The sequence below is a fragment of the Amphiura filiformis genome, chromosome 5 (assembly GCF_039555335.1).
Source record: "Amphiura filiformis chromosome 5, Afil_fr2py, whole genome shotgun sequence".
NCBI lineage: Eukaryota > Metazoa > Echinodermata > Ophiuroidea > Amphilepidida > Amphiuridae > Amphiura > Amphiura filiformis.
The window spans coordinates 16,611,950-16,625,796 of record NC_092632.1 but is presented as its reverse complement, the minus strand read 5'-3'; the positions used below and the strand labels follow the sequence as shown (position 1 = coordinate 16,625,796).

The 13,847-nt window shown below is 33.5% G+C and overlaps 1 protein-coding gene across 1 annotated transcript; it reads right to left on the bottom strand.

Moving 5' to 3' along the window:
* Positions 1 to 838: 838 nt before the first annotated feature.
* Positions 839 to 2,461, bottom strand: LOC140151815 (uncharacterized). Its single transcript, XM_072174142.1, has one exon. The coding sequence runs from the start codon at positions 2,101 to 2,103 to the stop codon at positions 934 to 936; it is 1,170 nt and encodes a 389-aa protein (XP_072030243.1). The 5' UTR covers positions 2,104 to 2,461; the 3' UTR covers positions 839 to 933.
* Between the last annotated feature and the right edge of the window lie 11,386 nt (positions 2,462 to 13,847).

Here is a 13,847-nt window from a genome sequence, read left to right as displayed (position 1 = left end):
GATTTGAAAGTTGCACTTACATACAAATTTTTACAATACAAAAACACTCAGATATCATTACACAGATTTACACTGAATGCAAAATCAATAGAATTTACTGCAACTTTCAAATCTTGGGTGGGCTACATTGATTTAAATGTACGCTGTGGCGTCAATATTTAGTCAATTGCTACAAATGAGGTGTCAATATGTGCAGAAATCAACGATTTGTAATACAATCACCCGTTCTTTAATAATGGTCATTATTTAAGGGGGTTAGTTACTTTTTTTGAGATGTTTATATAGTTTCAATCATCTTTAAAAATGTGACTTTCTATGAGGACTTCAGGAAAGCCGATGAAAGTACAATTTGAGCTTAGGGATACATATTTTTACAATCTTTGACCAAACTCCCACATTTCTCATTTCATCTTTACTATTTTTTATTATGTCTTCTGATCTAAATCAATTTGATGAATTAATTTTTATTCTAAACTTTACAAATAAGAACAACACATTAATAAAATTATTTTGTAAATATATATCAAGTAAATATTCAAACAGAATTATCATGTCATTAAAAGCGTCTGTATGTTTAGTACATGAAGCACACTGTCAGTGGCGTAGCGTTATAGGGGCACGGGGGGCACGTGCCCCCAATCGATCTGAAATTTTACAAAATCCCATAGGAAAATTGCCGAAAAACGGCTTGTGCCCCACCCCAATCAGACCCTGTGCCCCCCAATCAGACCCGGTGCCCCCAATCATGGTGCCCCCCCCATGTGATGACCTACGCAACGCCGCTGCACACTGTACACTAATTAAAAAAGTTTACATCATACTACATTAGTATTTAACAGATATAATTAATTAACAAAGACATTTAGTATTCAATCATCAATATGATTTCTCAAGCATGATACATTGCAACTGGGACAATTATATAAAATAATATCAAACCCTTTTCAGGCTCATTGTCCTACAATAATCGTCAAAAGTTTCCTTCGGAAGGATAATTTTATTTTCCGGATTGTTAGGATCCTCTAGAGTCATATATTCTCGTTCACTATAAGTACTTTGTGGGCGTCTTTGTAATGACACATAAACTGGTTCAACTGATTGTTGAGATGTAAGTACACGTGCTGGTTGTCTCCGAGTTTGTTCAGATATGGAGTGGTATTTATGACACATCAGTATTGTTGTTGCAAGGAATATAATAGTTAGAAGACCTGTACCAACAGTAGCTACAGTCAAATACAATTCCATAATATCATTAGAGGGACATTTTTCACAATTCTGTATAAATCGCGGGTTTTCTGCATCACGTGGTATTTGGATTCCTTTATTCGTAATCGCAGTTTGCTGGTTCACTATGTTATCCCGCTCGTCTCCAAAATGTGTCTTAATTGTGATTGGACCTACCGTACATTTCCGTTTCCAATCAGGAAAACTGTCACTTGTAATTTCACAGTAAAGTAATGCGCCATCAAAAGACAGATCTACTTGAACATTAGCTTCTGAGTGAATCAGAAAATCTTCATAAGTGTTACGAGATGATATCTGAATACCGGATTTGGCATTTATCCATTTCATACTGACTTGCGGTACGCCTTTCTCAGACGTGCATTTTAATTGAAGTACAGCATTCTCGCTCAGCGTAACTTGTTCATTGGGCGTACTGGTACAAAGCGGATACATAATTGCTGGGTGGGAATATATATCTATAGATATTGAATCCTCAGCGATATATGTATATTTCGTAAAATCCATTACTTTGCACACATAATCACCACCATCGTTGTCAGTTACACCAACTATGGTAACGAAATATACAACAGAGGTATCGGAAAATGTTCGTGTCGCCAGAAACATGTGCAGTCTTTCTGATGATCGTAATATTTCATGCCCATTAGAGATTTGATCAACGTGTGTATTCCATTCGTGAAATAAATTTACGGTTAAATGTTGTTCTAAATTATACACTTGACAGCGAATTGCTAAAATCCCACCAACTACTACTGTATCAGTAGATGTAGAAACTGACACTCGTATGTCCGCAGAATATGTCCAGGATGGTAAAGCAAAAGCTGTCGCAAGCAGAGAGAATATAGCTGTGGCCGCCATTTTGAAAAACACAACGTTAATGCAGATGCCTGAAGCACTGCAGATAGTGGCTCAGTACAGATGCTTCTTTGTTTTGTCCTTGATTATCAATGTAAAACACCACGAATTTCAAACAAATAAATCACAACGTAGTACTAAAATTTTATCCTCATATAGCATTGTATCATGATTCAAAGTACATGATTCCAAAATCCAAGTAACTGTTCATCATTCATCTTAAATGCAATGATAATGGCAACGCCTATCCACAAGCTATAATCCCCGACATCCTAGACTAATCATCATTAATTATGCATAAAATATTCAACGTCTCATTAATATGGAATGAGGTTTATAATTATGCCCTACAGATGGCGTGCTCAAAATAAATAACCGCAATGTAGAATCATTGTGTTATGCATAACGTCTTCAGTCATTTTTATATTGTATTCTATTTAGTAACCTAATTTCTTTTGGTAAATTATGTAAAACCTTTTCCATTATGTACCTTATAATAGTTTTGTGTCATTTTCAATAAGAAGTAGAAGTATCAAAGAATATGAATAATAATGTTTTATATATGATGCACAATATGAGTAAAAAGGTTGCGATAAACCTTTTGTTTAACTTGTTAGGAAGCAAAGGTTAACTTAAAAGATACATTACATTATTAAAGAGATCCTGAATATTATACGTGAAGAAGAAATACGAGTACATTTTTGATACACAATTAACATGACATTTAGTGACAATACCGTATGTAATTAACATCAAATAACTCATGCTAATTGATTATACAAAAAAATGTAGCATAAATATTTACCTGGACATCTCTTTGCAGTGAAGAAGATAATACGAGAACATTTTGATACAGAATTAACATGACAATAAGTGACAATAATGTAATGAACATTTGATAACCCATGCTAACTCGTTGCATGACCTGTTCTATGTTTACTATTCTGGTTTTTTAACGGGCACCCTCTCATTTTATGGATGGGTTGTTTGTTCAATACAATGAATCAAATGGGAGCGTGCCACGTTACAAAATCAAAACTTTTTTTCACTATTAGCCTATCCGACACAACATGTTTTCGACATCATTCTCAAAAGGTTAGAAAAGGTTGCCAGAAAACGATTAAATGTCGGGTTATATAAAGGACATATAAAGGGTATAAAACATTTTCATAACATTCAAAAACATTTTTTGAGAACCTACTGCAAATATTTTAACATAATGTTATTTAAGTGTTAAAAAATGATTGCAAAAAATAATTTTTACAATAACGTCTTGAAAACATTTTAGAAATATTGTTGCAGTGTGTTTTAAAACTTTTTATGACCTTTATATGACCCGACATTTTAATTAAAATTAAAACGTTTTTATCTAAATCAAAACTCAAAATATAACATGTTTAAAACGTTTTAAAAACATTTTTGTGTTTGCTGGGTAATCATTCTTTACTCCGGACTCGTACATATGGTTGACATGCACCTGTCAACCGACATATAACACAAACACGGATAATAATTGCCCATCATATTAAATAAAAAACAATCGATTATAAGTTACAATTCACACCCTTTTTAAACTCATTGTCCTACAATAATCGTCGAAAGTTTCCTTTGGGAGGATAATTTTATTTTCTGGATTATTTGGATCCTCCAGAGTCATGTATTCTCGTTCACTGTACGTGCTTTGTGGTCGTCTTTGTAATGACACATAAACTGGTTCAACTGATTGTTGAGATGTAAGTACACGTGCAGGTTGACTTCGAGTGTGTACAGATATGGAGTGGTATTTACGACACATAATTATTGTCGTTATAAGGAATATGATAGTGAGAAGTCCTGTGCCGACAGTAGCCGCAGTCAAATAGAATTCCAGGATATCATTAGAAGAACATTCTCCACATTTGTTTGTAAATCGTGGGTTTTCGGTATCAAATGGTCCTTGAATTCCTTTATTCGTAATCGCAGTTTGGATGTCCTGTTCGTTAATATTAGAATATGTGTTTATTGTTATGGGACCTACAGTACATCTTCGTTTCCAGTCGGGCAAGCCTTCACTTGTAATTTCGCAGCTAAATAACACACCTTGGTAAGATTCGTCCACATGAATAACGACCTCAGAGTGGATCAGATTTTGTTCAGATATATCATGAGATGACAATTGGTGATCAGTTTTAGTGTTTATCCATTTCATATCAACAGTTGGTACACCTTTTTCAGACGTGCATTTTAATGTTAGTATATCATGCACACGTAGTACAATTGGCGCATTCGAAGTACTTACACAGAGTGGGTACATGTTGGTTGGGTACGAATATATATTTATATATATTGAATCCTCTGCAATGACGCTAACTTCCCCCAAATTTATTACTTTACATACATATTCACCTCCGTCAGTTTCAGATATGCCAACCATAGTGATAAAGTATGCAATAGATCCATCTGCAAATTGTCTTGTCGCTAGAAACATGTTCTGTCTTTCTGATGATCGTACTAATTCGTCGCCATTTGTAATTTGTTCAGCATGTGTATTCGTTTTCCGTAATATATTAACAGTTAAATGATCTTTTAAATTCCATACTTCACAACGGATCGCTAAAATTCCACCAACTGTTACTGTGTAGGGCGAAGACAATGACACTCGTAGATCCGCAGCCGTTGTCAAGGAGTGTAGACTTAAAACTGCAACAAGCAGAGTCAATACGACCATTGACGCCATTTTGAAACACTGTGTGAATATTGTAGATAACCAATTCGACGCTCAGTTAAAATACCTTATTCTCTTATGTCTAATTGTAGACATGACAAAGTCCATGTTTTTTAAGCAAGAAAAACAGACGCAAAAGAAAGTGACATATTTCAAAACGTTGAAGCATTGAAAAAAAAATCACGAGGATCATTGAATGTTATTATTCTGTGCGTACATCTAATATGATATGAAAATGGAAACGCCCTTTACATAATATATTCCCGACATCCTAGACTAGTCAACATAATTTATATAACGCTGATTAACATATTATTCGTCTTATTAGCATTTGTTATGTGCTTCGTTTACTCCAACCAATAGATGGCGTGCTTTCTATTTTTCATTCTTTATCTTACAACGATAGCCATGACCATGATAAAGATATATATAATAATATAATAGAGCAATTATATAATCAGAGCAACTTAAAATATGTTGCTTATGTTGCTGAACACTTGTTTTTTTTTAGCCATAATACACTACGATCCCAGCAAACACAAAAACGTTTTTAAAACGTTTTAAATAAGTTATATTTTGGGTTTTGGTTAGGTAAAAACGTTTTAATAACATTAAAATGTCGGGTTATATAAAGGTCATGAAATCGTTTTAAAACGTTTTGTATGAAAACACACTACAACAGTATTTTAAAATGTTTTCGAAATGTCATTGTAAACTATTTTTGCAAACATTTTTGGCCAAATATTTTGTCAACACTTAAATAACATTATGTTAAAATATTTGCACCCAGCAAGCACAGAAATGTTCTTAAAATGTTTTTTACAAAACGTTCTAATAACATTTAAATGTCGGGTTATATAAAGGTCGTGAAAACAATTTAAAAACGTTATAGTAAATATTTTGGGCAAACATTTTTTGCAAAATATATTTTCAACCCCCAAATAACATTAAAAAAAAACATTAGAATGATTTGTACCAAGTTTTCAAAAATGTTTTTGGAATTTTATTAAAACGTTATTATACCCTTTATATAACCCGACATTTAAATGTTTTCTGTAAAACATTTGTGTTTGCTGTGCAGTAAATTACCAACAAATGTTATTTAATGTAATGAAAACGTTTTATACCATTAATGTACCCTTTATATAACCCGACATTTAAACGTTTTCTGACAACCTTTTATAACCTTTTGCAAATGATGTCGAAAACGTTTTGTGTTTGCTGGGATTCCATCCAATGCATATCTTATAGCTCTAGATATTATTATAAATTGAAAATGTTTAACTTTAATACAGTTATTTTAAAGTACATTTTGTCAGAAGAAGGCGTATTAAATTGAAAAATAAGAATTAAATGGAATTGATGCTCACATATATCATGCGGGGTGGTCCAACCAAGTTCCCTTTTTTAAGTTGGTATAAAATGTTGTTTTTTAGTCTGAAATGAAAACTTAAGCTTGAGAATTGTATACCTTACCACATCTTTTTTTTAATTAGGGTTTTAATGTATTTAGCACAGCGTGCAGAGATAGCAATATACTGCACTGGTCTGAACAGTAACTTGTTAAAATGGTTCATCTCTACTTCAAGTTTACCGACATTAAAAACAACAGTCAACCGAGAATTCAATAATCGTCAATTTTGAGACATAGTCTTGACAGAAATAAACACATCACCGGCAATTAGAAGACGTTAATATAACTGAACAAACATTCTGCTGTTCAGACCACTGTGACTTCGAAATGAAAACTGTGGTTATAATGTAAGAAAAATATGAGACACGTGAAATGTCCGAACTGTGAGTATTTTTGCAACAAATGTAATATGGAACTTTCCTGGCTTTTACCACATCTGTAACATAAATTATAATAATTAATAAATAGTAAATTGTTTGGTAAGACCTCTTAAAATGTATTGATACTCGATAAAAATATGACACGTTGTCGTTTATGAATGTTCATCTATGTTGGTATATTAAGCGATAAAATTGTAAGCTTTTGACCTGATAATAATTATTCCAAGAGCTATGTTTAGCAAATCGATAATTATAAACTTTTTTCCAAAATAAAGGCAAATACATATTTTTAACATGATCAAGAATTACGAGAGCACATATTTATATTAAAACTTATTGTGGTATACATATGTTTTTATATAATATGGCGCCAAGTACTATAATAGCAATCATACCCGCTTTAAACTCATTGTCCTGCAATAATCGTCAAAAGTTTCCTTCGGAAGGATAATTTTATTTTCCGGATTGTTTGGATCCTCTAGTGTCATATATTCTCGTTCACTATAGGTACTCTGTGGGCGTCTTTGTAATGACACATAAACTGGTTCAACTGATTGCTGCGATGTAAGTACGCGTGCTGGTTCTCTACGAGTCTGATGAGATATATTGTGGTATTTATGACACATTATAATTGTTGTTGTAAGGAATATAATAGTAAGAAGACCTGTACCGACAGTGGCTACAGTCAAATAAAATTCTGCAACGTCACTAGAGGACGAACATTCTCCACACTTTCCCGTAAATTGTGGGTTTCCTACATCGCGTGCTCCTTCGATTGCTTTATTTGTAATCGCAGTTTGCTGATGTCCTACGTTGTCCCGTGCATTACTAGTGTATGATTTAACTATAATAGGACCTACAGTACATCCTCGTTTCCAATCTGGAAAACCGCCACTTGTAATTTCACAGCTAAACATTGCACCGTGAAACGATTCATCTACCTGAATAACGGCTTCAGAGTGAATCAGGGTTACCCCAGATATATCATGAGATAATAATTGCAGATCAGACTTTTTGTTTATCCATTTCATATTAACGTTTGGGTTACCTTTCTCAGACGTGCATTTTAGTTTAACTGTAGCATGCACGTTTAATGTTATTGGTTCGTTCGGAGTGCTGACACAAAATGGGTATATGCTAGCTGGGAGAGAGAACACATTTATATTTAATGATTCCTCGGCAACATTTCTTACTTCTCTAAAATTTATCACTCTACAAACATATTCCCCTCCATCGTTTTTAGAAGTGTCAACCATCGTAACAAAGTACACAACGGACCCATCAGAAAATTTCCTGGTCGCTAGAAACACATTTAGTCTCTCCGAAGCTCGCACTATTTCCTCTCCATCAGTAATTCGGTCAGCGTGTGTATTTGATTCATGTATTATATTCACAGTCAAATGTTTTTCTAAATTCCATACTTGGCAGCGAATAGTTAAAATTCCACCAACTGTTACTGTATCCACAGGAGTAGAAATAGATACTCGTGTATCCGAAGCACCAAAAGGTAGAGTTAAACTGGCCGTAAGGAAAGCAACTATAGTCATCGCCGCCATTTTGAAAACACACAATTACAAACCAGAAGCACACAATACGTTATCAATTTTACTACTGTGCTGGTGCTATAGTTTTCCACATGAAAAGATACGTAGAGGTTACTTCCAAATCATCAAGTTAGGCTACTTCAAAATGACAACATTTGTAAAATGTCGAGCAGCATTCAAACGAAATGAAGCAACACAATTCTACATACACTTCGATCATAAAATACGAGTTGAAACGCCCATTCACAATATGATAATTATATGTCCGACATCCTAGGTTAATCAGCATACATTATGCTGAAAGTGATTGTGCATCTCAACATGCTCATTAATATTTAACATGCTAATTAACATGACGATATAGACATAGATGGCGCGATTTCAATTTCGGTGCACGCAAACTCCAAAGATAGTAGAAAAAGACATTTCGATATCTTACTTAAATGTGTTATGTAAATGGTTTGATGAGTGTACGTTATTAATAATATTATATTGATGGGTGGATCGGTATGGATAGCAAACATTGTGAATATTATGTTTAGCTCGTCCTTTATGTTTAGCGCGTGCAATCAAGTATCCTATTTTGAGAGATGTTGAAAGATAAGCAAACGTATTGTTGGGTCTTAAACTTCTTAAAAACTCAAACATTATGTTCAAAGCACTTTTATCAAGTGGATCATCGCATTACTGAAGAAGTCAACCGACCTGGTTGACGAAACTGTCTAACCGTGAGTAGAAAATTGGATTTGTCTACATAATTAATGAACTTTATCACTTTTATCATAATCTTAAAGAACTTGAATTTCAAACTCCGATACACCTCAAAATATATATCAGTGTTTACGTTTGCCTAGTACATGCTGAGTTTGTAGATTATTCTGAATTAATTAGATTTCCAATTATTTCAGAACAAAATTCTATATCTCTATCTATTCAAACAATATTCAAAATGCTTACAATATAAAAGAAGTAAGCGTCTTGACGAAATTCGGAAACAACATTCTGAACTAACGAGCAAAACTTGTTACAAACTGCTTGTTTTATATTATAAGATTTAATAAACAACATCAATAGGCATGCATTTACATAAATTTAACATGTTCAAACAATGTTTTAAATAATTATCAAGATACATTCAGATATATAAAACATAACATATACATGCACCATTTAAGGTTATTTGTAGGACATAACGGTAATTATTACACCCGTTTTAAACTCATTGTCCTACAATAATCATCAAAAGTTTCCTTCGGTAAAATTATTTTATTTTCCGGATTATTTGGATCCTCTAGAGTCATATATTCTTTTTCGCTGTACGTGCTTTGTGGACGCCTTTGTAATGACACATAAACTGGCTCAACTGATTGCTGCGATGCAAGTACACGTGCAGGTTGTCTCCGAGTTTGTTCAGATATGTTGTGGTATTTATGACACATTATTATTGTTGTAACAATGAATATTATGGTTAGCAGACCAGTTCCAACAGTAGCTACAGTCAAATAAAATTCCACAATGTCATTAGAAGACGAACATTGTCCACACTTCCCTGTAAGTAATGAATTTCCTATGTCATGCGGTCCTTGGATTTCTTTATTCGTAATAGTAATTTGTGGATTTACTACGTTGTTCTCTATATTGATAGAATCTGATTTGATTGTTAGAGGGCCTACAGTACAGGTACGTTTCCAATCGGGAAAGCCTTCACTTGTAATTTCACAGCTGAATACTGCTCCGTGAAAAGATTCGTCTACTTGAATAACTGCTTCAGAGTGAATCAAAGTGTCCTCAGATATATCACGAGCAGATAATTGCGTTGTAGATTTAGTGTCTATCCATTTTAAGTTAACGGTCGGTACCCCTTTGTCAGACGAGCATTTTAATTTAAGTATATCGTGTACGCTTAACATGATAGGCTGGTTGGGAGTGGTGGTACACAACGGAAATGCTCTGCCTGGGTACGAGTATACATTTATAATTACAGAATCCTCTGCAATAATACTTACATCTCCTAAATTAATCACTTTGCATACATATTCACCTCCATTAATGTCAGATACATCAACCATGGTTACAAAATAAACAATGGACCCATCCGAAAATGTCCTCGTTGTCAGAAACATATTCAATCTCTCCGAAGGGCGTGATATATCTTCTCCATTAGTGATTTGTTCAGCGTGTGCATTCTTTTTCCGTAATATATTTACCGTTAAATGATTTTGTAAATTCCAAACTTGACAACGTATCGCCAAAATTCCACCAACTGTTACGGTGTTGGAAGGTGATGACAACGATACTCGTAGATCCGCAGCCTTTGTCCAGGATTGTAGACTTAAAACTGTAACCAGCAGAGTCATTACGGACATTGACGCCATTTTGAAACGCTGTAGCTGTGTTAATATTTTACATAACCATCACGATACGTCGCTCAGTCATAGTACCTCAATGTTGATGCCACTTTGTTTTGTCTGCTAAATATCGACATATCATTCCATGTTTAAGCAAGAAAACACACTAAAAAGAAACTGGCATTTCAGAACGTTGAACAAAATCATGATCTAAAGACAAGAGGATCCTTCAATTTTATTATGCTGTGCGTATATCTCATATAATGTGAAAATGGAAACGCCCTTAACATTAACATATTCCCGACATCCTAGACTAGTAATCATAATTTATATTATGTTGATTAACTTATTCATCTTATTAGCATTTGCAATGAGCTTTGTTTACTCAATCCCACAGATGGCGTGCTTTTTCGCATGATGAAACTTGGTTGGATGGTAATAATTCCGATTCTGAAAGTAGCATGTTATAAATCTTATTCAAATTTTAATCGTAGAACGATAGCATCATGAGGATGTTAAATTAACCTGTTTGACTTTATTTTGTCCGACATAGGTTCATTTTTTTTTTAAATGAATGAAATTTATGCTAAAAATTATTAGGGGGGGGGGGTCAAAAAAGGTTTGATTTTGTAAATGTCTTACAAACTTAATGGGCTATTCCAGATAATAGATGCACACCCACTAAAGAGGAGTTCGGATTTCCGGGCTATTTGTCCAGTCGTGATATTTGGAAATCCAGACTGTTGAAGTATCCAAAGGCAAAAAATCCAGCAGAAAATAGTTCAAAATCGGAAATCCTCAATCTGGGAGGTCATTTTGCACAATTCCTTTATTGTTTATTCATTTCATTGCATTTCCAGGCTTTTCTTATTGGCAACTGGAATTCCAGTCATTTTCAGAAAGCAAACTTGGAAATCCAGACATTTCGTTTATTGAAAAGTTACTCCTTTTCTGGAATAGCCCAATTTTTAGTCATGAAATATAACTAAAATTTGGGAATTGTATATATGAACACGTGTTTTTCTTTTTTAAAAAGTACGATTTTAATGTATAGATAGCAATATGCTACACTGGTCTGAACAGCTACTTGTTCAAATGGTTTAACTCCATTCAAGTTTAGGATTTCAAAAACAAAGCAGTCAAACGATTATTGGTCATTGATCAACAACTGAGACATACTCCTGACAGAAAAAAAACACACATCAACAGCGATGTGAGAAAGTTGATTATTGAAATACTGAACAAGCATTCTTCTGGTCAGACCGATGTTAAAATCTTGGAAATGAAAAACTGAATGCTCGCAATACCTAACCCTACCTATGATTAAAATGTAACAAAAATGAGAAAGTGAAAAGACCTCAACTGTGTAACTTACTGGACTTAATTTATATTAACATAAATACCAATTTAGAATGCAACAAATATAATATGGAATTTCCCAAGCTTTGATTTAAGACTAAAGTTTATAAATGTGAATTTGTTCGGTAGAAAAGGGTGAATTCATTTTGATATGACCGAGAGTACATGTTTCACTGGTAATTTCACAGCTAAAACACTGCGCCATGAAAAGATTCGTCGGCTTGAATAACGGCGGTGTCTGAGTGAATCAGGGTGTCATCATGTCATTTGAAGATAACCGAAGATTAAATTTATTGTTTCATCCATTTCATGTTAATGGTCCGTACATCTTCCTCAGACGTGCATTTTAATTGAAGTATATATACGATGTACATCAGCATTTGTAATGCTGGTACAGAGTAGACTAGATACATTTTTGCGGGATGTGCGTACTGCGTATATTCATCATTTATTTTCATCATTCAGTCATCATTTATTTCATATCAAATAAATACATAATTACATACATAAAAATCAGACAATATTAAATTATTAAAATACTTGATGTATTTCGATCAGAAAAATAACTTAATTACAACATTAACAAGACATGTTATGGAGGAGAAGGCTGGAAGGCCATATAGGCATTAGGGTGATTCACAAAAAATGAAATTGGTATTTTTCAACGGGACACCCCCTCATTTTGTTCATTTTGGTAATAAAATTATACCTGCAAAATATGAAAAAAGTTCAAAAAGTTTAGGGGGTGCTACCGGTCAATGAACTTTTGTACACAAAGTCAATGGGATTTTTTGTCAAAAATTTCAAATGCTTATTTCAGGGCCTAAAAAGTCTACCAGGCTTGCAAAACTGAAGTAAATGTTCAATGATATACCTAACTTTGTGAAAACATGGGTTTTACCAAATTAAAGTTCATAGTTGACTGTAATAATAAAAAATGTTTCAAAAGTGACAGAGGGAGTGTAGCTCAAGAAAAGAATACCCTGGGATATCCCCTGAATCCCACCAGGCACCCCAAATTTATACCTTATTGAACTGAACTGTTGATAAAAAAAAAGATTAAAATTCTTCACATATTAGTTTACCCCAATGGTGATACCAGCTTTTGAAATCTTATGTAATAGTAACTGTCAAAATCCATACATCTGTATCAGGGGTGGTCATTATGGCCATACCTGATGAAGATTTGTATTGTTTGAATTGAATGACCACAGGAAGGATTAGATTCACCATGGTTGAAAAGAAATGTATATAAATTGGAGTCACAACATTGGATAGTGGCCAGTTCAAAACTACACCTTGTGCAAGGTACTTGTGACAAGAGCTAGAGTGGCTAAGACACATTTACTACTGGATTACACATTAAACATTACACTACACTTACATAAAATTACAAACCTACACACATTCAACACTTGAATAACATAATTTACAGTTACAAACCTACATACATTTCAATCATTTTGACACATCAAAAAGAAAAAATCATACCATCTTGAGTTTTCTACACTAGACCTACATGCTCTGAGAAAACAAACAAAATACAATATTGGAAACATAATTATGATCAAGTAAAAACAAACAAAACAAGACAAAAACAAAACATAACAGAACAAAAACAAAACAAAACAAAACAAAACAAAACAAAACAAAACAAAACAACACATAATCATGATCAAGTAAAAACAAAACAAAGCAAAAACAAACAAAGAAACAACAAAAAAAAAACATTTAAAAAAAAAAGAAAGAACTAGAGCCCCATAAACACAACTTTATATTAGCCAAGTAACATAATATTTTGGCTGTTCCAGCAACTGCCTTGCCCCAAATGTAACAGTTTTCACAAAAATGAAATTTTCTGGAAAGCGGGTTAACATTTTTACAATTTTCTTTAGCATTTATTTTAAGGACATTACTCACACTATGATCAAATATTTTTGGCACAATCAGGGAAAATTAACATGGCTTTTTTGTGTTGTAAAGAAAATGGCTCATAAA